The sequence below is a fragment of the Gallus gallus genome, chromosome 16 (genome assembly GCF_016699485.2).
Source record: "Gallus gallus isolate bGalGal1 chromosome 16, bGalGal1.mat.broiler.GRCg7b, whole genome shotgun sequence".
Classification (NCBI taxonomy): Eukaryota; Metazoa; Chordata; class Aves; order Galliformes; family Phasianidae; genus Gallus; species Gallus gallus.
In genome coordinates, this window is record NC_052547.1 from 1,420,075 (window position 1) to 1,446,672 (window position 26,598).

Below are 26,598 nucleotides of genomic sequence, written 5' to 3' on the forward strand. Positions count from 1 at the left end.
TCACCGTGCACATGGGGAGGACAAGAAGTCTCACCCCAATAAATCTGCAGGAACTGATCCTATTTAGGAAAGTCATCTTTGTGCCATCACATCTTCTCTATTAGATCCTCTTCTCTGCTTTTCTTCTATTCCGTCCACATTTCCTGCCCTTCATTGCACCCCACTTCTCCCACCATACACCGACTTTGCCATATTCAGCACTTCTCCCATTGCTTTACCTTTCCCTCCTGGGAAGGAGGCCCCGCTCCCCACACTGCCCCCACCCACACAGACGCTTTTTAACCAATTCTCCCTTTATTTGGGACAGAACAATGAGGAAACAAAATCCCATGCGACGCTGGGATCACCTATTCACAATTGCTTTGGTGAGGGGTCCTCTTCAGTGCTGGATGTTGGGGTACAGAAGGGACCCCCATGTCCATAACCCCATGGCCAAGAGGCCCCAGTGTCCATGTATCCATGTCTTCGTCCCCAGCACCAAAGGGATTTGGGGGCCATTTCTTGGGTACTGAATGTACCCCCAAGGACAGAGGGGACCCTGTGTCCATGTTCCTATAGTGTTGTCCCAGTGCTCAGGGGGCTTCGGCATCACCGTTGGGGTACAGAAGGGACCCCCACATCCCTACAGCCAGGGGACCTATGTGTCCACGGCCCCAATGCAAAGGGGACCTCTGTGTCACCACTGGGGGACAGAATGGGTCCAGGTGTTATGTCCCCATATCGTTGTTCTCCGGAGGCAAGGAGACCTCACTGTCACTCTCTTCGGGGTACAGAAAGGATGCCCCATGCATCCTCATCCCTCTGACAAAAGGACCCTGGAGGCCTTGTCCAGGTGCCCCTATCCTCAGTGCTGAGGGGTCCCCAGTGTCACTTTCGGTGCATTAGAAGGGCCCCCTATGTCCACATCCCCGATGCCAAAGGGACATCATTGTCACTTCTGGGGTCCAAGTGTCCATCTCCACATCTTCGCGGCACAGAAGGTTCCCCCACATCCCCAGTGCTGAGAGGATCTCACTGTCACCACGGGACTACAGAATGGGGTGAGGCCTTCACATTCCCATAGTGTTGTCACAGTGCTAACCCAGTTTTAGGGTACAGAAGGGCCCCTCATGTCCACATCCCCCATCTCCATGACCCCACGGCCAAGACGACCCAACGTCCACACCCCCACGTAGTCCTCGTCCCAGTGCCAAGGGGATTTTGGTGCCATTTCTGGGGTACAGAAGCGCCCCCCATGTCCTTTTAGCCACATCCACAGCGCCACCTCACTTGGGATCCACGTCCCCACGGGCACAGGGACCTCAGTGTCACCTTCTGCGAGGTACACAAGGGACCCTTGTGCCCACGTCACAGCAGCCAAGGGCTCCAAGTGTCCGCATGCCCACATCCCCAGTGCGGAGGGGACCTCACTATCACCTTCAGGGTACAGAAGGGCCCCCGACGGCGCTCTGCGGGTTCGTCCCACCCCCTCCACTCACTCCCCACAGCCCTCCCCCAGCTCCTCCAGCACCTCCCGCATGGTCCCCATCCCCCCCCCCGACCCGAACACGCGATCGATGCGGTTCTCCCGGTCCCACACGCAGCACCCACGGTAACGGATGCGCACGATGCGGTGTTCGGGCACCGCCAGGTCCGCGGGCCCCGCGTCGCACAGCGGCCCCGTGAAGAACTCCGGCAGCGGCCGCTCCACGACGCCCACGAAGCGGTCGCGGTACTCCACGGTGGCGGCCTCGGGGTCCACTCGTGGGTCCCAGCGGAGGCGGCTGACGACGGCGGCGGCGCGGCGCAGCGGCGGCTTCTTCCCCGCCGCTCCCGGTTCCTCCCGGTTCGGTTCCGGTTTCGGTTCCGGGACGGCGCTCGGACTCTGCCCCGGGTGCGGATGGCGGCAGCGCGGCCCGAAACGGCAGCGGCCCTCCAGGAACCAACGGCACGGGGCGGGCGCCGGGGCCGGAACCGCTTCCGCGGGGCCGGGCCGCTGATCCGGGTCCGGGTCCGGGTCCGGGTCCTCGGGACCGCGATTCGGCTCGGAGTCCGCTTCCACGGATCCGGGGCCCGCGCCCGCAGCTCCGAGCCGCGGCTTCGGGCCGGGGTTCGGGTCTGGTTCCGCGAGTCCGGAGCGCGGTTCCGGTTCCGACTGCGGGGCTCCGGGACGCGGGTCCGGGTCCATGGGCCCGCGGTGCGGGTCCGGGTGTGGCAGCGGGCCCGTGAGTCCGGGGGCCGGAACTGGGTCCGGATCCGAGGGACCGCGGTGCGGGTCCGTTCCGTGGGTGCGGGAGCGGCACCGGGCGCGGGGCGGGCAAAGAGCGACGGGGGGCGGGGCCAGGACGAAAAGGGGGGCGTGGCCACGGCATGGAAGGGGGCGTGGCTAGAGGCGACGGGCGTGGCTGGATTAGGGCAGGCGAATGGTGGGGCGTGGCTCAAGCGAAGGGGGCGTGGTCAGGAATGTTTGAGGGCGTGGCCAAGGGCGGGGGAGTGGTTTAACCAATAAGACGACCCAGGGGGCGTGGCTAAAGAGCTGCATTGGTGCCTATGGGCGTCTGGTTATGCAGTCTTATTTTAGTTATGCATATATTAACACATTGATACACATCTCACTCACCCCACGATGGCTCCTCTGCACCATTTATTGCCCTTTTCATCTCAAATTTTTTACAGTGCACCGGGCCCACTGCCAATATCTCATTTTTAGTTATGTTTCGTTCCTTCCCTCCTCCTTTCCTTCCTTCCTTCCCTCCTTTCTTCCTTCCTTCCTTCCTTAACTCCTTCCATCCTCCCTCTCTGCTTCCTTCCCCCCCTTCCTTCCTTGCTCTTCCTTCCTTCCTTTCGCCCTTCCATCCCCTGCCCTCCCAGTGCCAGCCCCACACCATGACTCCGAGCTCACCTGAGGGCTGTGTGCCAGTGGTCAGTCGTGCTCCCAGCACCACCAGTGCCACCAGCACGGCCCCGGCCACCAGGACATGGCCGCTCCCCATGGCTGCTGCCAGAGGAGGACGAAGGGTGCGGGCCGCCCGCGCCGCTGCTCTGGAGCAGTGAGTGCCTGGGCTGGGTGGCATCACCCATCTCCAGGCAGATACACACAGTACCTGCAGATCTCCATTGCGGGTACCTCAATCAGCCCTGCCATCACAGTGCTATGCTGCGTGGCATCTGTCTGTCTGTCTGCTCTGAGGAATGCTCGATGCTGCTGCTCTGCCTGGGAACAGCTGTGTCGCTCACAGGGCTCCACGCACTGCCTGAGCCCCACGGATGGCCCCGTGGTCCCTCCATGACATTGCCATGGTCATCCAGTGGTTACTCAAGATTTCACCATACTCACGCCATGGTCACCCCTTTATTACCCCACTCTCTGGCTCTGAGGCAGGTGCAGGAGTGGAGCTGAATGGGGAAAACACTGCAGACTGGGCTCAGCTGATCATAGAATCATAGAATCATAGAATCATAGAATCGCTAAGGTTTAAAAGACCCCCAGGATCATCCAGTCCAACCATTCGCCCTTCATCAATGGTTCCCTCTAAACCATGTCCCTTAACACAACGTCCAAACGCTCTTTAAACACCAGCAGGGTCGGTGACTCCACCACCTCTCTGGGCAGCCCATTGCAGTGCCTCAGGAATCACTCCTCTCCCATCCCATCCCTTCCCTCCCCCTCCATTCCTTTCTATTCCACTTCAATCCATTCGATTCCACTTCATTTCATTTCATTCCATTCCCTTTCATTCAACCCGTCTCCACTCCACTCACCTCCACTCACACCATAACACCTCATTGCATTGCGTTGCATCGCACTGCATTGCATTGCATTGCATTGGATTGCATTGCATTGCATTGCACTGCATTGCATTGCATTGCGTTTCTCTCCCCTCCCCTGTATTTGATGGGGGGCAAGCGTCAGAGGGAGCCCTGTGGGGCAGAGCTCTGCCTGGAGACATGTGATACCGCCCAGCCCCACTGGTCTCTGCTCCCTGCCAGTTGTCTGAGGGATACGCTCAGTTGCTTCCTGTACCACTCTCCAGGCTCTTCCCATCCTTCTTCATCTGTGGTCACTCCATGGTCATCCATATGTCACCGCATGGTCAATTCGTGGTCACCCAATATTCTGCTCATAGTCCTTTCAGGGTCACCCCACGTTTTCCCCATAGTTCCTTCATAGTAACTTCATGGTCACACAATGGTCGCACTGTGGTTATCCCAAGATACCTCCATAATCACCTCTATGTCACCCCATTCTGACCCCATGTTCCCCCATCCTGAGGTCCCACTGTGATCACTTCACGTTCTCCCCGTGGCCCCTTTTGATCACCCTATGGTCACCTCTGGTTGCCCTCATGGACCTCCCAGACCTCCAAGCGCAGGGCCACAAATGCCACCGTGGCACGGGTCAGCACTGGGGTCGGGCTGTCCCCAAGCACCTTTCCTCTGACCAAGCACCCCAAGGACAGGTCCCACAGAAGGGGATGTGTGGGTCAGGATGGGGACGTGGGGCACATGGGATGCTGCCTCCTCATCATAGCGGGCTCCTCTGGCTACGGGCACCATTCATCTGCATCACCTTGACAATGAGGACGGTGCCTGTGACGATGCCGGCCATGGCCATGGTCAGGCCCAAGGCTCACACCATAGTCTCAGTGCTCTCGCAGGTAAGCAGGAGCAGCTGGGGCTCTGAAGTGCAAGAAGGGATCACAAGGTGACTACTGAGTTACCACGAGGTGACCGTTGGGAACCATGGAGATAATATGGGGGGAGATGGGGTTTGATTGAGTGACAAAGAGGAGGCTATGGGATGGCCAGAGGGTAGTTGTGGAGAGACACTTGAGTCCCCCAGTCTTCCCTTCATAGTGATCTCACTAGTGTGGGCAGAGCCAGAAGTGACGGATGTCTTCATCTCTGACACTCTGGTGGCGAGCACTCACATGAGGGCCAGATCCAGTGCCCATCCAGGGAAATGCCCAGACATGTCTGCATACACACAGACAGAACTGGTAAAAAGAGGAGATTTTGGTTCAGGCAGTCCATTCCACCCACTGCCTCGAACCTCCTCCTAATGATAAGGCAAGTAGCTGCACAAGGTGGATCATCTCTTACGACAGGCAGCTGAGCTGCAAAAAGCAGTTAAAAGGCCTTGTGGTATTGGACAGAGGTAGATGGGTGGTTTAACAATACTATTGCAACCGTAGACAACAGCGAGGAGGCACCCTGGTCCCTGGTGACCCCCAAAAGCAGAGCTCCACTTCAGGCCTCACCCTGCAGCTTGGAACAAGCAGGGATCTCCTCTAGAGATACCTGCACCTCAGCTGCCTTTTCTTCTCTGACGTGTCTGGTGGGACAGCTCTCACGATTGGAATGCTGACATTTGTTGGAAGGACAGCCCAGCAAGGTGAGGCAATGGAGTTCATAGAATCATTAATGTTGGAAAAGATGCTCTAAGGTCTAGGGCAATCCCCCACCAAAACACGTCACCAAATACTACATCTATCCTTTCCTTAAACATCTCCAGACACGGTGACTTCACCACTTCTTATCTCCCAAGAGAAGAGGCCAAATCCCACCTCACCACAACTTCCTTTCAGGGAGTTGCAGACAGCAATGAGGTCTCCCCTCATTCTCTTCTTCTCCTCACTCAACACTTCCCGTTCCCTCAGCTGCTCTCCATAAGATTTACACTACAGACCTCACGGCTCCATTGCCCTTCTCTGGACCCATTCCAGGCCCTCAGCATCCTTCCTGTTGTGAGCGGCCCAACACTGAACACAGCACTTGAGGTGCGGCCTCAGCAGTGCTGAGTACAGAGGGACGATCACCTCCTGCTCCTGCTGGCTGCACTATTGCTGATACAAGCCAGGATGCCATAGGCCTTTTGTCCTCCTGGGCACACTGCTGGCCCACGTTCAGCTGCCTACAGACCAAAGCCCCCTCACGGTTTTATGATTTTTGGTCATCGGTATTCCACATCACAACATCATGTACTACACCGGGAGTTAAAGAGTTAATGCTCCAGTTCCATGGATCCTGGATAGATCTGGGTGTCCTCTTCTCAGAAGGGAAGAACTACATTCTACATACCCCAGCGGACTTTGTGCTATTCTGTTTCCATTTGCTGTTCAGAGGTAAAGATAAAACTGTTTGCACATCATGAGACATTCCCTTCTTTCTCTTCTGCTTGGCCTGGCTTGATGTCTCGTCTGCCTCAGCATGAGAGGAAGGCGTTCTCCCTCCCCTTTTCCATATCTCCCTTTCCCTTTTCCCGGGGCCTGGGTCTGCAAGCACCAAACTGGGCCGAACCAGCCCGTAAATCATTGACAAACCCCCAGGTTTGTTTCCTCTGCTCAGCTTTCCAGCCTCTCTGCCCCCAGCCTGTAGCAATGCCTGGGGTTGTGTCCAGAGTGCAGGACCTGGCACTTGGTCTTTGTGAACTTCAGCCCGATGGCCCCAGCCCATTGGACAGTCTGTCCAGGTCCCTCTGCAGGGCCTTCCTACCCTCAGGCAGGTTGACACTTGCCCCTAACTTGGTGTCATCTGTAAACTTTCTGATGATGCACCCAATGCCCTCATCCAGATCGTCAATAGAGACATTAAACAGGGCAGGACCCAATACTGACCCCTGAGGCACACCAGTGGTGACCGGTCACCAGCTGCATTTATCTCCTTTCACCACCACTCTCTGGGCCTGGCCATTCAGACAGTTCTTTACCCAGCAAAGAGTGTACCTGTGCAAACCTCAGGATGCCAGCTTCTCCAAGGGAATACAGTGGGAGACATTGTCAAAGGCTTTGCTGAAGTCAAGGAAGGCAATGACAACAGCCTTTCCATAATCCACCAGGCAGGTCACTCGATCACAGCAGGAGATCAGGTTGGTCAAGCAGGACCTCCCTTTCATGAACCCATGCTGGAAAAGCCTGATCCCATGCTCTGAGTTGCCCTTCCCTTCTTCCTCGGGACATAAACTCTCTTTTTCTCCCAGAGTCTCGGCAAAAGTTCCCTCATCAGCCACAACGCTCTCCTTCTCCACTGGCTCATCCTGTGGTGCACTGGCATGGCCCCTTCCTCAACCTTTAAGAATTCCTTCTGGAGATGTGTCCAGCCTTCCTGGACACCTTTACCCTTCAGGAATGACTCCCAAGGGACCCTCCCATGGTGGTTTAACCTGGCAGGTGGATCAGCACCACACAGCTCTTTGCTCACTCTCCCCTATTCCCAGTGTGATGGGGGAAAGAATAACAAACAAAACAAAGTCGAACTGGAGGGTTGAGAGAAAACTATTTACTAAGACAGAGAAAAGGATAATAATTACAACAAATGTATAAAACAAGCGATGCACAAGCAATTGCTCACTACTCCCAGAACAACACCCAGCTAGCCCCCAAGCAGCGGGACTGAGCAAAATGAACTCCCACCCCATTCAGAACTCCTTCTGCTTGATCTCATATGCCACGGAATATCCCTATGGCTACTTTCAGTCAGCTGTCCTAGTTCTCTTCCCTCCCAGCAGCATGGCTCCATTGCTGCAAATGGCCTTGGCTCTGGACAGCTCTGTTGAGCAGCACCTACAAACATCAGTGTGTTAGCAACATTGTTTTCCTCCTGGAACCAAAACATAACATCATGCCAGACACACTCAAGAAAACAGTTCAATCCCAGCTGAAACTCAGACAAAGCTGCTGATGGGCGGGGAGGTCTCGGTGTTGGGGCTCATCTGCCTGGCACTGCGGCTCTTCTACTCCCTGCGCAGTACAGAAGGTGAGCAATGAATGGGGCAGTGGAGGGTGTGCTGATGGCTATGGCCACACTGACCACATCTCACAGTGTATCAGGGCACCCCATGCTCACCACTCCAGGAAATGTCTGATTCCCCCAAACCTGTTGCTCTTCTTCCTCACAGCGGGGTTCCTCCCGGCCTCAATCACCTCTGCAGACCCCTGTTAGTCTCTCTCCGGCAGTTCCCTGCCTGTCATGTGCTGAGGAGCCCAGAACTGAACACAGTGGTCCAGATGTGGCCTCACCAGGGCAGAGCAGAAGGGGAGGATCACCTTCCTCAGTCTGATGGTCACACTCATTTAATGCACCCCAGGATTCCCTTGGCCACGAGGGCACGCTGCTGGCTCATGGCCAACCTGCTGACCACCACCACATCCAGGTCCTTCTCCTCAAAGCTCCTTTCCAGAAAGTCAGCCCTAACCTGTACTGACGACAACGACTGTGCTGTCTTTGAAGCGTTTTTCAGTAACTCTCACAATGACCTCCTCTGTGATTTTGCCAGGCACCAAAGGGAGACTGGCAGGCCTGGAATTGACAAGGTCTTCCTTCTTGTCCTGCCTGGAAACTCACCTGTTTCCAGCTTCCAGTCAGCTGGGACATCTTGCAATTCCCAGGATGACTGGATAAACACCATGGGCCACAGATCTACACGCATGCAACTGGAGCAGCAAATCCCACCCACGTCCACAGCCCACTGGGAGTTTATCATCAGTGCAGTCGTGGGCCTGAACCCAGAGCTCCAGGTGTCCCACCACCCATCTCCAGTGTTCAAGACAGACGTGAAAAAATAGTGCACTGTGTGACTCTGCTTGTTCTATGTCCCAGTTTATGAGGTGATCAACCTCTTCCAGTAGGGAAGCAAAATCATCCATGGTCCTCCTTTTGCTGGTCACACGAAGAAGCCCTTCCATTGTCTCCCACACTGCTGCCCAGCTTCAGATCCAACTGAGTTTTGATAGCTCCCCTCATGATGGCAGACAGCATTTCTGTAGCTCCCCCATGTGGCCTGATCTGGCTGCTAGTGCCTATTCACATTCCTTTCCACCTAAACTCAGGAAGAAAAGCTGCTCAGATGAGCTGGACTTCGGCCCTGCTTCCTGACTCCCAACTGTTTGAAAATGCCTTCTCCGGTGCTCTTAAGAGATGGCTCTTAAAAAGTGACCAGCACCCTGTGTTACAGCTGTTGTAACTTGACTTGGAAGCAGCAGTGAGATGCCACCAAACAGCAATTCTCCAAAAGGGAATTTTCATCAGTGATAACCAGAGTAAGGAAGCGAACAGGAGGGGTTGGAGCTGTCCTGCAACCGAGGTCGGGTACCCAAACACGGACGGGGTTTGTATTTCCCTGCTCTCAGCCACACGCACCCTTCCCTGCTGGGCTCACAGCGTAGCTCCCAGTTAACACACGCTGGAACACATCTTGTTTCCAGGGAGCGCTCCCTGCCGGCTGCACCGCACCACCCGTCAGGGGAAGGAGTACGCTCTCTGGGGCACTCGCAGGCTCTGTCTCCTGCGAGGGTGTGCGGGTAGCTAAGGAGGCAGGAACTGAAAGTGAAGCTCCGCACCAACTCGGGGCACTATTGTGGACTGTCTCCTCTGTGGATGTGCTTGTGGGAGTTGAGTTTAGAACTGCCGCTAAAGCTCTTCCCACACTCACAGCACTGGTAGGGTCTCTCTCCTGTGTGGATTCGCTGGTGGACAATCAGGTAGGAAGAGGTTTTGAAGCTCTTCTCACACTCAGAGCACTGGTAGGGTCTCTCTCCTGTGCGGACACGCTGGTGGTAGCTGAAGCTGGAACTGCCGCAGGAGTAGCAGCAGCAGCCACTTTTGCCTCCACCCTCATAGTCTTAAGCCTATTAATCACGATTCGCCAGGTAGAACCGAGGGCTGGAGCATCCTTCGTCTTGCCCTGAAGGACTCCGTCCCACATAGAGTCCCCAATTTCGCAACTTCTTCCACTATGAAAATGAGCGGAGGAGCCTTCAAGAACCCCTGTTCTGAGCCCACGTTACTAGCTTAGCTAGGTCTTTGTCCTTCACTGTCTCCCCTCGCTTAGCGAGGATACTGAGAAGCAGTGTCAGTGCTGCGGCAAATTCCACATCCATGCTAGCAGCAAGTGGCGGAGGAGGAAGCTGCGCAATCTTCCTACCCGAGTGGCCGCCCATCCCGGCACACGGCACTCACCCCACCGCAGGTCTAATTCGACGTGTGTCTGGCACACAACGCTCTGAGCTGCCGCCTTCTCGGCATGGAGCTTACCCGCTGCATCCTTCCCCGCTCTCGTTGCCTTCCGTGTCAAACCACTGTGGCAACTCTCGAGCATCCCGCTGCCTCCACGTCGAACCGCTGTGGCAACTTGTGCGGCTTTCCCGGGTCCCTGTTCGGGCGCCACTTCAAGGAAGGCGGCCTGAATGAATCCACGCGTCTTCACAGAAGTACTGGTGGAAACTCCTCTAATCCTTTATTGCCCGAATCAGCTCATACTTATACAGAAATACAGGGTACACACGGCATGTTATAATTGGTTAGCACACAGAAATCACGCGCCTTGCTTGCTAGCTATTGGTACAGCATTCATCATCACACGGTATTTTTCACTGTTCTTCGCATTCCACTGTCTTGATCTCTTCCCAGGCTAGCTACCCCCTTATCTTAACTGAAGCCTCAGTTAGTCTTCCTGCTTTGACAGCTTCAAGGTCTCACAGCCTGGGTTGTGCACATAGCACTCAAGCTCACAACTCCTTGCTCCCTGAGCCACTCTCCTACAGGCTATACTTTGGAACGCGCATTCTCCAAAAGCCCACCACACCCAGAAAAGATTGTGTCTCTTTCTTACTAATGGGCGGAGACACAGCAGTGATTTTGTCCATCACATCTGCTGGGATGTGACGGCGCCCATCTTGACACTTTCTACGTAGGAACCGACTCTCCTGGGCAGGTCCTTTCACTTTGCTTCGCTTGATAGCAAAACCAGCTTGCAGAAGGGTCTGGCTTATTTGCTCTCCTTTCTCAAAAAACGTTCTCTGCTGTATCGCCCCACACAACAATGCCATCAATGTACTGCAGGTGCTCAGGAGCACTGACTGTTCCAGTACAGTTTGGATTAACCCATGGCAAATGGTTGGGCTGTGTTTCCACCCCTGGGGCAAACGGTTCCAAGTAGACTGAGCGCCCCTCCAGCTGAAGGCAAATTGCGGCCTGCATTCTGTGGCCAGAGGAATGGAAAAGAAGGCATTAGCAATGTCACTGGTGGCATATACCACTTGGCTGCTTTTGACTCCAGTTCATATTGCAGTTCTAACATGTCCGGCACAGCAGCACACAGTGGGGGTGCGACTTCATTCAGGCCACGGTAGTCTACTGTCAGCCTCCGTTCTCCACTGGCTTTACGCACTGGCCATATGGGGCTGTTAAAAGGTGAATGGGTTCTGCTGATCAGTCCTTGACTCTCTAGCTAACAAATCAACTTATGAATGGGGAGCAAGGAGTCCCTGTTGGTGCAGTGCTGCCGTCTGTGCACTGCTTTTGTGGCAATCGGTACCTGCTGCTCTTTTACTCGCAGCAACCCCACAACAGAAGGATCTTCTGACAGGCCAGGCAAAACAGACAGCTGCTGAATGTTGTCTGTATCTACAGCAGCTATTCCAAAGGCCCATCGATACCCCTTGGGATCCTTGAAATGCCCCCTTCTGAGGGAATCGATACCCAGCGTGCATGGAGCCCCTGGGCCAGTCACAATAGGGTGTTTTTGCCAGCCTTTACCAGTGAGGCTTATTTCGGCCTCCAACACAGTCAGTTCTTGAGAGCCCCCAGTCACTCCAGAAATACGGATTGATTCTGTCCTTCGTGACTCGAGAGCATTGGTGTGGACTGTGCACCGGTATCCACCAGGGCCTTATATTTCTGTGGTTCTGATGTACCAGGCCATCCGATCCGCGCAGTCCAATAAACTCTGTTATCCCTCTCCCTCCCTGACTGAGGGCAGGGCCCCTCTATTCATTACCTGTGGTAACTGGAGCAACTACACCGCTGGTTGATTAGTTCTGTAATTCTCTGACCCGTGCTCGCAGTACAGGAGTAGTGTGGTCATGCCACTTCCTCATGTCTTCTCTGTGGTCACTGAGGTGACGCCACAAGGCAATACGCAATGCAATCCTACAATGTTCCTCATTTGAGCAGGAAAGAATTTGCCTTCAGTAGCTGAGATTTTTGATGATGCAGGTGAGGAGAAGGGTCCATCCCCTTTAATTAAGTGGATTTTCATTAGCTTGATCAGTTCTTTCATTAGGCCCCTTTGCTTATCCTGATCTTCATCAAACGTTTCTGATACTACTACGGGTTCGTCACAATTAATCAACAGAGACACTTGCTCTTGTACTTCATCCAGTCTGTTTGCTCATTCTGAGATGGCTGAAATGGAAGCGTGCGTTGGGGGTAGATTTTGTTCATCGTTTTGAAGTGTAAAAATTAATTCCAAAACTGGGGGCCTTCTCTATTGGTCCTCGTATCTGTCAAACGTTGCTGCTGGTGTGGGACTGTCTCTGATGGGATGCCTTTCCCTGACGGCTACTAACATTCGTTCCCAGAGGGTGGTGGCTCCATCCAAACATCTACTAATCCCTCTGTCAATAGATGAGTCTTTGGCAATGCCTCCGAGTTGGCGGGCTTCATTACCATCCAGAGACAAGCTACTGGCCCCGCCGTCCCAACAGTGAAGAAACCAGGTGACAAGGGTTTTGTTCGGATGCCGTATAAACTCTTTCCTTGAGCCTTGGATTTCAGTCATCTTCAGAGGTCGGCATACAGAAATAGAGACTTCCTCTTCATCACTCGCCTCTCCGTGTCTCTTGGTTTTTGCTTTTGCCTTTCGTGGCTCTGAGGAGGCCCCCTGGCCTGGATCTTCCTCTACCTCCTCCTCCGCTGCTGCTGCTTCTTTTTTCCATTCCAGACGCGTGGACACCCACTTCCATTTCTTGCCTTCCACAGGGGCAGCTGACACTGCTACTGGTGTCTCCTGTGACTGATCAGATTTGACTTGGAGATTTCCCCCTTTGGCTTCAACCTCTGCTTGGAAACTCTCTCTCTCTCAAGAAGAGTATTACATAGAGCACGGTAAGCACAAGCCAAGCCCCAAATAAGCCGTACCTCCTTCGATCTATCTGAGCCACACCATCCCTGACTCAAATACTGGCTTCGTTTCCTGGGATCCCACAGGTGTTCAAGAGTGGAGTGCCATGACATTGTGGGTCCCCACGCTTCTAAGATTTCTCCTAAACCTCTCCATATTCCCTGCCAGTCAGCATTCTCTGGTTTTGGAGGAGACTTCTTCCACATAACACAAATGGAGAAGAAAACATTCAAGGAGATTGATAACATGCACAAGAGTATGAGCTCCAGCTCGGCAGTTGAAAAAACACGTGAGAAACTGAGAAGAAAGCCTGGAAACTGGTTTGAAAGTGTCAAACTTAAAATGATACCACATTGCATAAAGGTACCAGGCAGGTGTCTCCATCAGGGCCCTTATTTGGTTATATATGAACACAATTCCACAGCACAAAATCATGATGTTAATTATAGGCCAATAATTTCCCAAGATCATGATTGTCCTTAATCCCTTATACTACGCTCCTGCAATAAAGAGCAGACTCATAGCTGGTAGCTGCTAAAATGGGGGGGAAAACAACAACAACAACAACTACTGGGTACAGTGTCCGGAGTTCGGCAGACTGCCCAGACTGTAATCTCATCTATGAAGGTCACACACTAGCAATGCCTTGCAGTCTGGCAGTCTCCGGCTTAAAGGAGGCACCAATGGGGACGCGGGGCGGGGCCTGGGGTGTCCGCGGACTTGAGCGGTGCGGTACGGTGCAGAGAGGTGCGGTGCCGTGCCGTGCCGTGCAGTGCCATGCCATGCTGTGCCATGCCATGGGTCCGTGCAAGGCGGTGTTGCTGGGGCTGCTGCTGGGCGCCCTGGGTGCGGCGGCGTGCGGTGAGTGCTGCGGGATCGGGCTGCCCCCGGCACCGGGACCCACGGCTCCTCGCTCCCCGACGCCGGGGCTGCGTCCGCGGGACCCCCACCCGCGGCTCACCGCTCTGACGCCGTCTGTCCCCGCAGGGTCGCACTCCCTGCGCTACTTCAAGACCAGGATGACGGATCCCGGCCCCGGGATGCCGCAGTTCGTGATCGTCGGGTACGTAGATGGCGAACTCCTCTGGAACTACAACAGCCTGGGTTGAAAAGGACCACAGTGTAGCTCGAGTTTCAACCCCCCCGCTGTGTGCACGGTCGCCAACCAGCAGACCAGGCTTTCCAGAGCCACATGCAGCCTGGCCCTGAATGCCTCCAGGGATGGGGCATCCACAGCCTCCTTGGGCAACCTGTTCCAGTGTGTACAGGTAGCTGCTAAAATGGGGGGAAAAACAACAACAACAACAACTACTGGGTACAGTGTCCGGAGTTCGGCAGACTGCCCAGACCATAATCTCATCTATGAAGGTCACACTAGCACTGCCTTGCAGTCTGGCAGTCTCCGGCTTGAAGAAATCCTTTCTTTTCTCTGTTAGCGTTAAAAGCTTCAGATTGCCCGCATTCTCCACCAAAAGCTGTCACGGAGTTATCTAGCTCAATCTAGATCAGTCTATGCCCGTGACGGGGCGGCAGTGGGCCCGTGGGCCCCCTGGCACCCAAAAATGGGAAGGGAAAAGGGACAGGGGCAGGGGAACGGGAGCTGGGCTCAGAGAGGGAAAAAGAACAGAGCAGTGGCAACAATCTAAGGTGGAAAACTTATTTTACTAAACGTGATATTGGAATGCAAGATAACACAATATAATACAATCAAATTGAAAGTGCGGGTAATAAATCAGGTAAAATAAGATAAAGTTTCCAAAACCGAAAGCTCTGCTTGAATGAAGGCGCACAGCTCGGAAGCACACCCAGCACTCTGCGTGGCTGTCAGAGAGAGAGTGTGAGCCTGATCACGCCACTCAAATCCCGTGATTTCAGTGCCGTATCTTCCCTCTCTGACCGTGAGGTCCTCTGGGATACACAGTTCTTCTTCTCTTTCGAGAAGCAGGTATCTGGAAGGTTGTCAGTACACGGAACCGGACAATTAACCCTGTAATTACCCGGGCTGTCCATGATGCTATGATGTGGAATACCAATGGCAAAATTACCATACCATGCCAGCTTGGCTCAAAGCCTGGTCAGCAGCACCCTTCCAAGGCATGAGCTGCCCAACACGGTTTTGAAGCTAATGGCTGACTACAATGAGCACAGCGCTGAGAGCTGCTTTTCACAAAGAAAGCTGCTGAACAAAGTTGAGACTGGGGCATTCTGACCTGGGTACAATTGGCACAGGCACCAGGTAAGATAATCATACATGGTAGGAGAGAGCCTAGCACAGGGCAGAACCCATGTGCTAACTGTTGGAAACAGTGTGTGAGCAGGGGAGCACACACTGCGTCAGCCCAAGGAGATGCAGGAAGTTGAGCAAGCGGAGATACACACACCCACACACTCCAATCACATGCATGCAGGGCTGGCTGAAGTAACACAGCACTCAGAAGGGAAGTTCACTTCCTGTGCGGGTGAGAAGAGGTGGTGTCATATGGGACCACGTCCCCGTCCCGACTCACCACCCTGGGGGTTCTCCAGGGAGGGTGGGCCCAGTATTGCCCCAGCTGTGGGCCCAACGGGGAAGCACAGGGAACCGGGACCGCTCCAACCGCAGGGACTCCTCCTGAGCCCCGGTTTCACACTATAACCATGGCTGAGACGCTGGATTCTCTATCGTGGCCTGCAAGGAAGGGAGAGCCGTGAGTCCTGGCTCTGTGCTCGCTGTGGGGCATGGACCATCATGCCACCACCAGCTCTGTGACCCCAAAAGCAACAAGGGGCCCCAGAGTGCCCTGACCCCAAGCACTGGCGGGGGACAGTTCTGCCCTTGGCACTCACCTGCCGCTGCTTCGTAACTCTTCTTCTTCTCCTTCCCTGCAGACAGAATAAGAGTCTGCATTGGGCTCATGTCAGGGCCGATCCTAAGGAGGTCAGGGCCTTTACCAGACTTGCTCTTCCACACCACCAATCCAATGACAGAAGCAATTACAGCCACAGTGGTGACGACCACCCCGGCCACAACAGGGATCAGGTTGGGCTGAGGCTCTGGGGGTAGAGTGGCTTTGTCAGTAAAGGAATGGGTGGCCCCCAAACCCCCCAACCCCACGTACCCCATGCTGCCAGGCTCACCCCATGAGAAGAGGCCAGGCTGGGGCAGGCTGGCGTGCTCCACACGGCACCGGTACTTGTCCCCATCCTCCGGCAGCACATCAATGGCCGCCGAGGCGTGGTAGGTGCCATCACTGTTGGGCACAATGCCCCCCCAGTGGGTCTCCTGGTCCCGGACCATGCCGTCCTTCATCCAGCTGATGGCAATGGGCCGTGGGTAGAAGCCATAAGCGCGGCAGGACAAAGTCAGGATCCCGTTGGCCTCCTTCCCCCACACGCGCACCTCAGGCCGTTCTGCAGATGGGTGACGTTGTGGGCCAGGCTGAGCTCCACACACTGAGCCCCTGCCCCACACCCAGCCCAGCCCCACGTCCCCCTCCCATCCTCACCTCTCCTTTTCAGCACTGCCTTTCCGTGCTCCAGGTATCTCCTCAAGTTCTGGACGCAGATGGTCCCCAGCTCATGCTTGCATCCCTCAGTATATATCCCTTCCTCCTCCCATCTCCTCTTGCTGATTTCTGCCACCGCATCGGCTGCGGTGAACGTCATCTTGTCCATATCAAAGGCGAGGAAGTCCCTCCCATCAAATGCATACTGAACGTACCCTCGGATGCTGCCGTCCTCCAGGATGTCACAGCCGATCATCTTCTGCAGTGTGTGAGACCCTGAGGCACAGCAGGGGTGGGGGGTGAGGGGCTTCATGGGCTGTGGGGCACCACGAGTGCTGTGTGGCTGGGATGGGGTGGGTGGGCTCAGGATCGGAGGAACCCAGGGACAGTGCCACCACACATGGACAGCCCAGCACAGCCGGGTGTGGGGCAAGGCCAGACTTCAGTGGGGTTGGCGGACGCCTCATGGATCCCTCACTGCACGGAGTCACCATCCCAGCCCCATCACAACGCAGCTGCCGCCGCACTCACCTCCACTTTTATTGTAGTGCACCTGCAGCCTGCCCAGGAACTCGTAGAAATCCAGCTCAACGTCCCGGGCCTTCTTGGTCTCTGCATCCCAGTGCTCCTGGTCCTCCTGCGGCAGCCAGCCCATGATGGGCCGCACCGTCCGGCACAGGCTGTTGTAGTTCCAGAGGAGTTCGCCATCTACGTACCCGACGATCACGAACTGCGGCATCCCGGGGCCGGGATCCGTCATCCTGGTCTTGAAGTAGCGCAGGGAGTGCGACCCTGCGGGGACAGACGGCGTCAGAGCGGTGAGCCGCGGGTGGGGGTCCCGCGGACGCAGCCCCGGCGTCGGGGAGCGAGGAGCCGTGGGTCCCGGTGCCGGGGGCAGCCCGATCCCGCAGCACTCACCGCACGCCGCCGCACCCAGGGCGCCCAGCAGCAGCCCCAGCAACACCGCCTTGCACGGACCCATGGCATGGCACAGCATGGCATGGCACCGCACGGCACGGCACGGCACCGCACCTCTCTGCACCGTACCGCACCGCTCAAGTCCGCGGACACCCCAGGCCCCGCCCCGCGTCCCCATTGGTGCCTCCTTTAAGCCGGAGACTGCCAGACTGCAAGGCATTGCTAGTGTGTGACCTTCATAGATGAGATTACAGTCTGGGCAGTCTGCCGAACTCCGGACACTGTACCCAGTAGTTGTTGTTGTTGTTGTTTTTCCCCCCATTTTAGCAGCTACCTGTACACACTGGAACAGGTTGCCCAAGGAGGCTGTGGATGCCCCATCCCTGGAGGCATTCAGGGCCAGGCTGCATGTAGCTCTGGAAAGCCTGGTCTGGTGGTTGGCGACCCTGCACACAGCGGGGGGGTTGAAACTCGATCTACACTGTGGTCCTTTTCAACCCAGGCCTTTCTATGATTCTACGATTCTATGAATAGATTCAAAACTTGAACAGCTGTTTTAGGCCATGTGCAACAGAGTGCTCACCGTGTGAAGTGCTTCTGCTGTGTGGTTCCTGAAGGGCGAGAAGGACGGTGCTGCTGAGCACCAGCAGCAAACAAACCTGTGGTCGCTGTGATGTGAGCATGTGCAGTGTACAAAGCGGTGACAGCAGAAAGGAGCCCAGGCTGAACCCAGAGGTGGTAACCAACATGGCTACTCGGAGGGAAAAATGCTTTGCAAGGGAGGAAGGAACAAACAGCCCTGGAAAGAATTAGGGAAGGAGATCAACGCTGTGACCGGCGGGTACTGAGCTGTTCTACCAATAATGCATTGCTTTAAGGATCTGTGGTGAGATCTGGTGTTGCCTCCACCCTTCCAGCCCCACGTGCTGAGTGTTGGGGGCTGTGATCCATCTGGTGGCAGCTCAGCACCAGAAAGCTGCGAGTCGCTGCCCCCTCCCACTGGGACAAGGAGAGAATCAGGAAAGAGGAAAGAACTCGTGTGCTGAGACAGGCTGTGTTTACTAAGAAAAGTAGAAGAGAAATAGCAGTATTGATACACTCAGTGGCTGTGTTGGGTCTGTGGTGCCAGTTCTGTCACCCCCCATCCCCCACCTCCTGGTGCCAACCTCCAGCTCCCCTTCCTTCCCCCCCCCCCGGTGGGACATTGAGAAACTGAAAACTGAAACTCCCTCATCTCTGTGCAGCACTGTTCAGCAGCTGCTGAAAGGCAATCATCTCCAGCCCAGGTGTGCAAACGGAACATGTCTGTGAGAGGAAAATGAGGACAGAGAGTGACTGAAACAATATGGCCCGGACAGAGAGTGGCTCAGAATGATGACAGAATCATAGAGGCACAGGGCTGGAAAGGACCTACAGGATCATCCCCTCCAACAGTCCTCCTATCACCATCACCACCGCTGAGCTCCTCAGCCTCATCTCGTAGCACCTCATCCACAATGTCAGTGGTTTATGGGCTGGTTCGGCCCGGTTCCGTGAGTAGCGGGGCAGAGGGACCCACAGATCTGCACCCCAGAAAAGGGGAACAGGGAAAAGGATAGCGAGATGGGCCCAAAAACAACACGGCAGCAACGGTCCGAGGAGAAACAAAGTAATTGACTAGAAACGACATCGGGCTGCAAGATAATACACTGTAATACAACAGCAGCACTGGCACAAGGTTGGTGGTGATGGGATGTCTCATTGTGGGTGCACCTTTTGCTTCCAGAGGACGTAGTGGTCAGCTCTGCTGCAGACCCAGTGCTTGTGTAGGTGGCACAGGGATGAGCTGATCCTGTCCCCGTTCAGGTACGCACATCGGCCTCCACCTCGCAGCTCAAACCTGTGCCCAAGAGGGAGGAGAATGGGAAAGGTGCCCCAGTCTGCTGAGAAAAGCTGGGGCTGCCTCTCCTGGGGAAGGAAGGACAGAAAGGGCTCATGGTGGAGCACCAAGCCTGAGCCTGGCGGGCCACGGTAAACCACGGCTGTGGCACCAGGAGAAGGTCCCCATCCCAAAGAGAGCCTGTGGGAAGTCATGGCCTGGACAGCTGGACAGACAGACTGACCAGTTGGTGAAGGCTGTGCCATCGCTCCATGTCCACTGGGCGTCCTCTTCTTCCCTGTGCAGCCCGATCCAACAGTTTGCCGGGCCCTGGAAGCGCATCATGAAATCCTTTAAAGGAAGAGAGTGTTGAATGTCAGGAGGTTTTAGCATCTGTCCCACCCACATCTCAGGCTCCAGCAGGCTGCAAGGTGCTGCGTTCTGCTGCATGGAAGAAGCTTGTTTGGGCTTCCATGGCACAAGAGCTGCCCCCGGAGGTGCACATCTCGGGACGTCCCCCAGATGGATGCGGGAGGGGTGGGGGGCAGTAACGTCTCCCCAGCCTGGTGCCTTCCCCAGAGCTTTGGGCTCATGTCCCCATCTCACCATCTCCTCCGCACTGCCTATGGTGGCCAGGGAAGCTCCGTGGGCACTGCAGTGCTCCCTGCTGCTGTTCCAATCATTCTCCTCCTTCGAAAAATAATAGCATTTCCCCTGGAATCCGACCCAGGCGTTGGGGCATGCGTGGCCAAAGGCTGAGAAAGGTGGGATGGGGGCCCGCCGACACACTGAAAATGAGGAATTGAACAAATGTGGGGCAAGGAGCAGGACATCTGCATTTCTCTCACCTCCCTCCAACCGTGGTGGGAGATGAGGCCGCAGCACGTCACAGTGCAGCCCGGGGGCGGTTAGAAAAGTTGAGCAGAGCGTGGTCTAGGGCACCACGTGGCTGCCCCAGAGCACGTGGGAGCAGGGCTGTGCTTGGGGAGCGCATCCATGTGCTGGAAACCCCAATTCCCTGCTCTGTACCCAAACCTGAGGCACCCTCTCACCGTGGGGACGCTTGGTGGCACTCACCGGTCGATATCACCAGCACCACCAGCATGAGGATGAGTGCTCCCAGCGCTGCATGCACGGCAATGAGCTGCACACAGGATCTCCTTCTTCCCATCCCATGGCACCAGGAACCTGGGAAGCAGCGAGCGGGTGGGGGCACATCCTTCTACTCCTGTTCCCCCCCATGCTCTCCTTCCTGCTCAGTCCCCACCATTACCCCATTGGTGTCCTCCACTCTGCCCAAGGGGCTCTGGTGCTGCTTGGTGCTCTGAAAATGTTTCCTGTTGGTCTCCTTCTCCCATAGCGGGTGTGGAAGTATTGGACTCCAGCAGCAATATCTGTACATCCTCTTCTGGGAGCTGGGGGTCAGAACTGGAGGGCAGATGTTCGTAGAAGTGGTTTTCCTTTTTTTGTTTCCCTTTTTTCCTCCCATTCCAATCTTTTGCTCCCCATCCCCAGCCTTACCTTGTTGGGATCCTTCTCCTCTGGTGTGCTGTGGGTTCTGGTGCTGCTTTGTGCTCTGAGAAATGGTTCAGTCGTTCTCCCTCTGCAGGCGTGGAAACCTTGTGCTTCAGTATTGGTATTTGCACAGACTGCTGTGGGGTGGACAGTTAGGATGGGGGGGATAGAAGAAAGGACTGAAGGAAGGGCTCGGGAGGATTAGAAAGGGGGGAGAAAAAGGAGAGAGAAAGGGGAGTGGAAAGAAGGAAAGAAGGAAAGAGAGAGGAGCAGGAAGGAGTTCAGTGCAGTGTGAAATGTGAAGACGTGAGAAGCCAAAGATGGTGTTGGTACCATTCAGCTGAACAGCGTGTGCAGGCAGAGGATCTGTCTGGGGAAGCCAAACCACGCTGACATAACGGTCCTGTGGTCATGCTGCATCTTTCTAATTTCCTGCTGGAAACAGCAGCGGTTGGTTCAGACGGTTGGTGGGAGGTCCTTCGCAGTACAGAGCCCAGCTCACACAGCTGTGCTCGGCTCTGAGCAGTTACAGGAGGAGAGCAGAACCCACATCCGTTGGTGATAAACAAGTAGTTGATCAGGACACTATCTCTGATCAAAGCCAGTTTTACTCACCACTGCAATGCCGGCTGTCCTGCATGCAGCAGCACACACAGAAAGCAGTGTTATGTCTCTTATGCCCAGCACCACGGTGAAGCCCTTTGCTCCCTGGGCCCTCCTCGCCCACCTTGGAGCTCGGGCTGATGTTTGCAGCTTTGTGAGAAACACGCTCCAGGTCTACAATTTCGAATCAGGCCGAGATCTCTGTGAAGAGCAGTTTGTCCATGATTGCAACAACGGGCGCACGCCCCCTACTGCCAAGGCAGAAATTGCGCACCTGATCAGTGAAATCCACTCCGTTATCTCCCCTGGGTCCGACACAGGCAAAGCCTCTCCTGGCACTCATTGGTTGAGCATCTCAGGCTCACAATGGTCCGAAGCTGTTGCTCCATTATGTTTCCATACAACGTCTGTTAGCAACCCATTGTCTTTGGGTATTTTCTGTACTTTTTAAGGAGATAGGAGGACAACATTTTCAACAATCTGCACACTCCTTCTGTCCTGTGCTTGGCTCTCCCCTACCCTATAGAATTTCCTTACCTGGTGCCTGTGCCAATTCTACCCAGATCGGAATGCCCCAGTCTCAACTTTACTCTGTTCAGCAGCTTTTTCTGTGAAAAGCAACTACAATACCTTCAGAAATACTGGAAATTTCCACTGCAAAAACACGACCTACCTGTCACATGGCTGACCATGTCCTGACACGGTGGTGGGGTCTCTCATTGTGGGTGCGCCTTTTGCTTCCAGAGGACGTAGTGGTCAGCTCTGCTGCAGACCCAGTGCTTGTGTAGGTGGCACAGGGATGAGCTGATCCTGTCCCCGTTCAGGTACGCACATCGGCCTCCACCTCGCAGCTCAAACCTGTGCCCAAGAGGGAGGAGAATGGGAAAGCTGCCCCGATGCACTGAGAAAAGCTGGGGCTGCCTCTCCTGGGGAAGGAAGGGCAGAAAGGGCTCATGGTGGAGCACCAAGCCTGAGCCAAGCAGCCTATGTGAAACCATGGCTGTGGCACCAGGAGAAGGTCCCCATCCCAAAGAGAGCCTGTGGGTAGTCATAGCTGGGACAGCTGGACAGACAGACTGACCAGTTGGTGAAGGCTGTGACATTGCTCCATGTCCACAGGGCGTCCTCTTCTTCCCTGTGCAGCCCGATCCAACAGTTTGCCGGGCCCTGGAAGCGCATCATGAAATCCTTTAAAGGAAGAGAGTGTTGAATGTCAGGAGGTTTTAGCATCTGTCCCACCCACATCTCAGGCTCCAGCAGGCTGCAAGGCGCTGCCTTCTGCTGCATGGACGAAGCTTGTTTGTGCTTCCATGGCACAAGAGCTGCCCCCGGAGGTGCACATCTCAGGACATCCCCCAGATGGATGCGGGAGGGGTGGGGGGCAGTAATGTGCTGCTGTCCCTCCCCAGCCTGGAGCCTTCCCCAGAGCTTTGGGCTCGTGTCCCCATCTCACCATCTCCTCCGCACTGCCTATGGTGGCCAGGGAAGCTCCGTGGGCACTGCAGTGCTCCCTGCTGCTGTTCCAATCATTCTCCCCCTTCAAAAAATAACAGCATTTCCCCTGGAATCCGACCCAAGCGTTGGGGCACACGTGGGCAAAGCCTGGGAAAGGTGGGATGGGGGCCCGCCAACACACTGAAAATGAGGAATTGAACAAATGTGGGGCAAGGAGCAGGACATCTGCATTTCTCTCACCTCCCTCCGACCGCGGTGGGAGATGAGGCCACAGCACGTCACAGTGCAGCCCGGGGGCGGTTAGAAAAGTTGAGCAGAGCATGGTGTAGGGCACCACGTGGCTGCCCCATAGCACGTGGGAGCAAGGCTGTGCTTGGGGAGCGCATCCATGTGCTGGAAACCCCAAATCCCTGCTCTGTACCCAAACCCGAGGCATCCTCTCACCGTGGGGACGCTTGGTGGCACTCACCGGTCAATATCACCACCAGCACGAGGATGAGTGCTCCCAGCGCTGCATGCACGGCAGTGAGCTGCACACAGGATGTCCTTCTTCCCATCCCATGGCACCAGGAACCTGGGAAGCAGCGAGCGGGTGGGGGCACATCCTTCTACTCCTGTTCTCCCCCATGCTCTCCTTCCTGCTCAGTCCCCACCATTACCCCATTGGAGTCCTCCACTCTGCCCAAGAGGCTCCGGTGCTGCTTGGTGCTCTAAAAATGTTTCCTGTTGGTCTCCTTCTCCCATAGCGGGTGTGGAAGTATTGGACTCCAGCAGCGATATCTGCACATCCTCTTCTGGGAGCTGGGGGTCAGAACTGGAGGGCAGATGTTCGTAGAAGTGGTTTTCCTCTTTATGTTTCCCTTTTTTCCACCCAGTCCGCTCTTTTGTTCCCCATCCCCAGCCTTACCTTGTTGGGATCCTTCTCCTCTGGTGTGCTGGGGGTTCTGGTGCTGCTTTGTGCTCTGACGAATGGTTCAGTCGTTCTCCTTCTGCAGGCGTGGAAACCTTGTGCTTCAGTATTGGTGTTTGCACAGACTGCTGTGGGGTGGACAGTTAGGATGGGGGGGATAGAAGAAAGGACTGAAGGAGGGGCTCGGGAGGATTAGAAAGGTGGGAGAAAAAGGAGAGAGAAAGGGGAGTGGAAAGTGGAAATAAGGCAAGATGGAGGAGCAAGAGAAGCAGGAAGGAGTTCAGTGCAGTTTGACATGTGAAGACATGCGAGAAGCCAAAGATGGTGTTGGTACCATTCAGCTGAGCAGCGTGTGCAGGCAGAGGATCTGTCTGGGGAAGCCAAACCACGCCTACAGAGCATTCCTGTGGACATGCTACATCTTTCAAAGTTCATTTTGTTTGGTTCACACAGTTGGTGGGAGGTCCTTTGCAGTACAGAGCCCAACCCACACAGCTGTGCTTGGCTCTGAGCCATCATGGGGGGAAAGGAGAACCCGCACCTGTTGGTTATACCCAAGGAATTGATCCAGACACTATCTCTGATCAAAGCAGGTTTTATTCACCACTGCAATGCCGGCTGTCCCGCATACAGCAGCACACACAGAAAGCAGCGTTCCGTCTTTTATGCCCAGCACCACGGTGAAGCCCTTTGCTCCCTGGGCCCTCCTCGCCCACCTTGGAGCTCGGGCTGATGTTTGCAGCTTTGTGAGAAACACGCTCCAGGTCTACAATTTCGAATCAGGCTGAGATCTCTGTGAAGAGCAGTTTGTCCATGATTGCAACAACGGGCGCACGCCCCCTGCTGCCAAGGGAGAAATTGCGCTCCTGATCAGTGAAATCCACTCCGTTTTCTCCCCTGGGTCCAACACAGGCAAAGCCTCTCCTGGCACTCATTGGTTGAGCATCTCAGGCTCACAATGGTCCGAAGCTGTTGCTCCGTTATGTTTCCATACAACGTCTGTTAGCAACCCATTGTCTTTGGGTATGTTCTGTATTTTTAAGGAGACAGGAGGAAAACATTTCCAACAGTCTGCACACTCCTTCTGTCCTGTGCTAGGCTCTCCCCTACCCTATAGAATTTCCTTACCTGGTGCCTGTGCCAATTCTACCCAGGAGGGAATGCCCCAGTCTCAACTTTACTCTGTTCAGCAGCTTTTTCTGTGAAAAGCAACTTAATCTAAACAACATACAGAAATACTGGAAATTTCCACTGCAAAAACACAATCTACCTCTCACACATGGCTGACCGGGTCCTTTCTCCAGGTGATCTGTCAGTGGGTCAGACCAGGACTTAGCAGTTCCCATACAGGCAGCAATGCCATGGGGAAGCAACGCCATGAAGCATTGCTATGGGGCAGTGACTCTGCCATCAGTACATTGATGGCATTGTTGTGTGGGGCGATACAGCACAGAACACTTTTGAGAAAGGAGAGCAAATAACCCAGACCCTTCTGCAAGCTGGTTTTGCTATCAAGCGAAGCAAAGTGAAAGGACCTGCCCAGGAGAGTCGGTTCCTAGGTAGAAAGTGGCAAGATGGGCGCCGTCACATCCCAGCAGATGTGATGGACAAAATCACTGCCGTGTCTCCGCCCATTAGTAAGAAAGAGACACAATCTTTTCTGGGTGTGGTGGGCTTTTGGAGAATGCGCGTTCCAAAGTATAGCCTGTAGGAGAGTGGCTCAGGGAGCAAGGAGTTGTGAGCTTGAGTGCTATGTGCACAACCCAGGCTGTGAGACCTTGAAGCTGTCAAAGCAGGAAGACAAACTGAGGCTTCTGTTAAGATAAGGGGGTAGCTAGCCTGGGAGGAGATCAAGACAGTGGAATGCGAAGAACAGTGAAAAAAAAACGTGTGATGATGAATGCTGTACCAATAGGTAGCAAGCAAGACGCGTGATTTCTGTGTGCTAACCAATTATAAGTTGCCGTGTGTACCCTGTATTTCTGTATAAGTATGAGCTGATTCGGGCAATAAAGGATTAGAGGAGTTTCCACCAGTACTTCTGTGAAGACGCATGGATTCATTCAGGCCGCCTTCCTTGAAGTGGCGCCCGAACAGGGACCCGGGAAAGCCGCACAAGTTGCCACAGCGGTTCGACGTGGAGGCAGCGGGATGCTCGAGAGTTGCCACAGTGGTTTGACACGGAAGGCAATGAGAGCGGGGAAGGATGCAGCGGGTAAGCTCCATGTGCCGAGAAGGCGGTAGCTCAGAGCGTTGTGTGCCAGACGCATGGCGACTTGACCCCAGGTGGGGTGAGTGCCGTGTGCCGGGATGGGCGGCCACTCGGGTAGGAGGATTGCGCAGCTTCCTCCTCCGCCACTTGCTGCTAGCATGGATGTGGAATTTGCAGCAGCACTGACACTGCTTCTCAGTATCCTCGCTAAGCGAGGGGAGACAGTGAAGGACAAAGACCTAGCTAAGCTAGTAACGTGGGCTCCAGAACAGAGGTTCTTGAAGGCTCCTCCGCTCATTTTTGTAGTGGAAAAATGGTGCGAAATTGGGGACTGCATGTGGGACCGAGTCCTTCAGGGCAAGACGAAGGATGCTCCAGCCCTAGGTTCTACCTGGCGAATTGTGATTAATACACTTAAGACTATGAGGGTGGAGGCAAAAGTGGCTGCTGCTGCTACTCAACTTATAGCCACTCGTGCGGCAGTTCCAGCTTCAGCTACCACCAGCGTGTCCGCACAGGAGAGAGACCCTACCAGTGCTCTGAGTGTGAGAAGAGCTTCAAAACCTCTTCCTACCTAATGTCCACCAGCGAATCCACACAGGAGAGAGACCCTACCAGTGCTGTGAGTGTGGGAAGAGCTTTAGCGGCAGTTCTAAACTCAACTCCCACAAGCACATCCACAGAGGAGACAGTCCACAATAGTGCCCCGAGTTTGTGCGGAGCTTCACTTTCAGTTCCTGCCTCCTTAGCTACCCGCACACC

General features: G+C 55.0%; 6 protein-coding genes and 2 pseudogenes across 14 annotated transcripts in view; 2 read left to right on the top strand and 6 right to left on the bottom strand.

Annotated features, from left to right (window-relative positions):
* LOC121106942 (C-type lectin domain family 2 member I-like) overlaps positions 1-26,598 on the top strand; it is a 94,747-nt gene that overhangs the window by 42,205 nt on the left and 25,944 nt on the right. The gene's annotated exons all lie outside the window — the stretch shown is intronic.
* On the bottom strand, positions 276-2,325 carry LENG9L7 (leukocyte receptor cluster member 9 like 7, MHCY region). The gene has a single exon (NM_001393762.2). The coding sequence runs from the start codon at positions 2,165-2,167 to the stop codon at positions 1,475-1,477; it is 693 nt and encodes a 230-aa protein (NP_001380691.2). The 5' UTR covers positions 2,168-2,325; the 3' UTR covers positions 276-1,474.
* Positions 2,753-3,153, bottom strand: MHCY2B8P (major histocompatibility complex Y, class II beta 8 pseudogene; annotated as a pseudogene).
* LOC121106431 (class I histocompatibility antigen, F10 alpha chain-like) lies at positions 13,434-14,033 on the top strand. Its single transcript, XM_040648882.2, has 2 exons — positions 13,434-13,741; positions 13,868-14,033. The coding sequence occupies exons 1-2, from the start codon at positions 13,522-13,524 to the stop codon at positions 13,987-13,989; spliced, it is 342 nt and encodes a 113-aa protein (XP_040504816.1). The 5' UTR covers positions 13,434-13,521; the 3' UTR covers positions 13,990-14,033.
* On the bottom strand, positions 13,678-13,989 carry MHCY16P (major histocompatibility complex Y, class I heavy chain 16 pseudogene; annotated as a pseudogene).
* MHCY15 (major histocompatibility complex Y, class I heavy chain 15) overlaps positions 14,524-26,598 on the bottom strand; it is a 295,994-nt gene continuing 283,919 nt past the window's right edge. The window contains exons 1-7 of one of the 4 annotated variants that reach the window (XM_046901429.1): positions 17,284-18,008; positions 16,897-17,157; positions 16,366-16,641; positions 15,998-16,270; positions 15,812-15,913; positions 15,707-15,742; positions 14,524-15,548 (exon numbers count right to left, since the gene is read on the bottom strand). In XM_046901429.1, the coding sequence (XP_046757385.1) occupies positions 15,505-15,548; positions 15,707-15,742; positions 15,812-15,913; positions 15,998-16,270; positions 16,366-16,641; positions 16,897-17,157; positions 17,284-17,605 (1,314 nt within the window). In that variant the 5' untranslated portion in view covers positions 17,606-18,008 and the 3' untranslated portion in view covers positions 14,524-15,504. 4 annotated transcript variants of the gene reach the window in all.
* On the bottom strand, positions 18,952-21,028 carry YLEC8 (c-type lectin like 8, MHCY region). Of its 5 annotated transcripts, none has more exons than XM_025155935.3 (7): positions 20,990-21,028; positions 20,663-20,744; positions 20,415-20,569; positions 20,219-20,329; positions 19,748-19,929; positions 19,386-19,492; positions 18,952-19,162 (listed from the first exon to the last, which is right to left on the bottom strand). In XM_025155935.3, the coding sequence occupies exons 3-7, from the start codon at positions 20,497-20,499 to the stop codon at positions 19,021-19,023; spliced, it is 627 nt and encodes a 208-aa protein (XP_025011703.2). In that variant the 5' UTR covers positions 20,500-20,569; positions 20,663-20,744; positions 20,990-21,028; the 3' UTR covers positions 18,952-19,020. The 5 variants fall into 5 exon arrangements, with proteins under 5 accessions (XP_025011703.2, XP_025011702.2, NP_001380653.2 ...); XM_025155934.3 differs by having other exon boundaries at positions 20,663-20,790; NM_001393724.2 differs by having other exon boundaries at positions 20,663-20,793.
* Positions 21,949-23,984, bottom strand: YLEC9 (c-type lectin like 9, MHCY region). Of its 2 annotated transcripts, none has more exons than XM_046901427.1 (7): positions 23,959-23,984; positions 23,622-23,749; positions 23,374-23,528; positions 23,184-23,288; positions 22,713-22,894; positions 22,341-22,447; positions 21,949-22,117 (listed from the first exon to the last, which is right to left on the bottom strand). In XM_046901427.1, the coding sequence occupies exons 1-7, from the start codon at positions 23,959-23,961 to the stop codon at positions 21,976-21,978; spliced, it is 822 nt and encodes a 273-aa protein (XP_046757383.1). In that variant the 5' UTR covers positions 23,962-23,984; the 3' UTR covers positions 21,949-21,975. The 2 variants fall into 2 exon arrangements, with proteins under 2 accessions (XP_046757383.1, NP_001384395.1); NM_001397466.1 differs by having other exon boundaries at positions 23,622-23,752.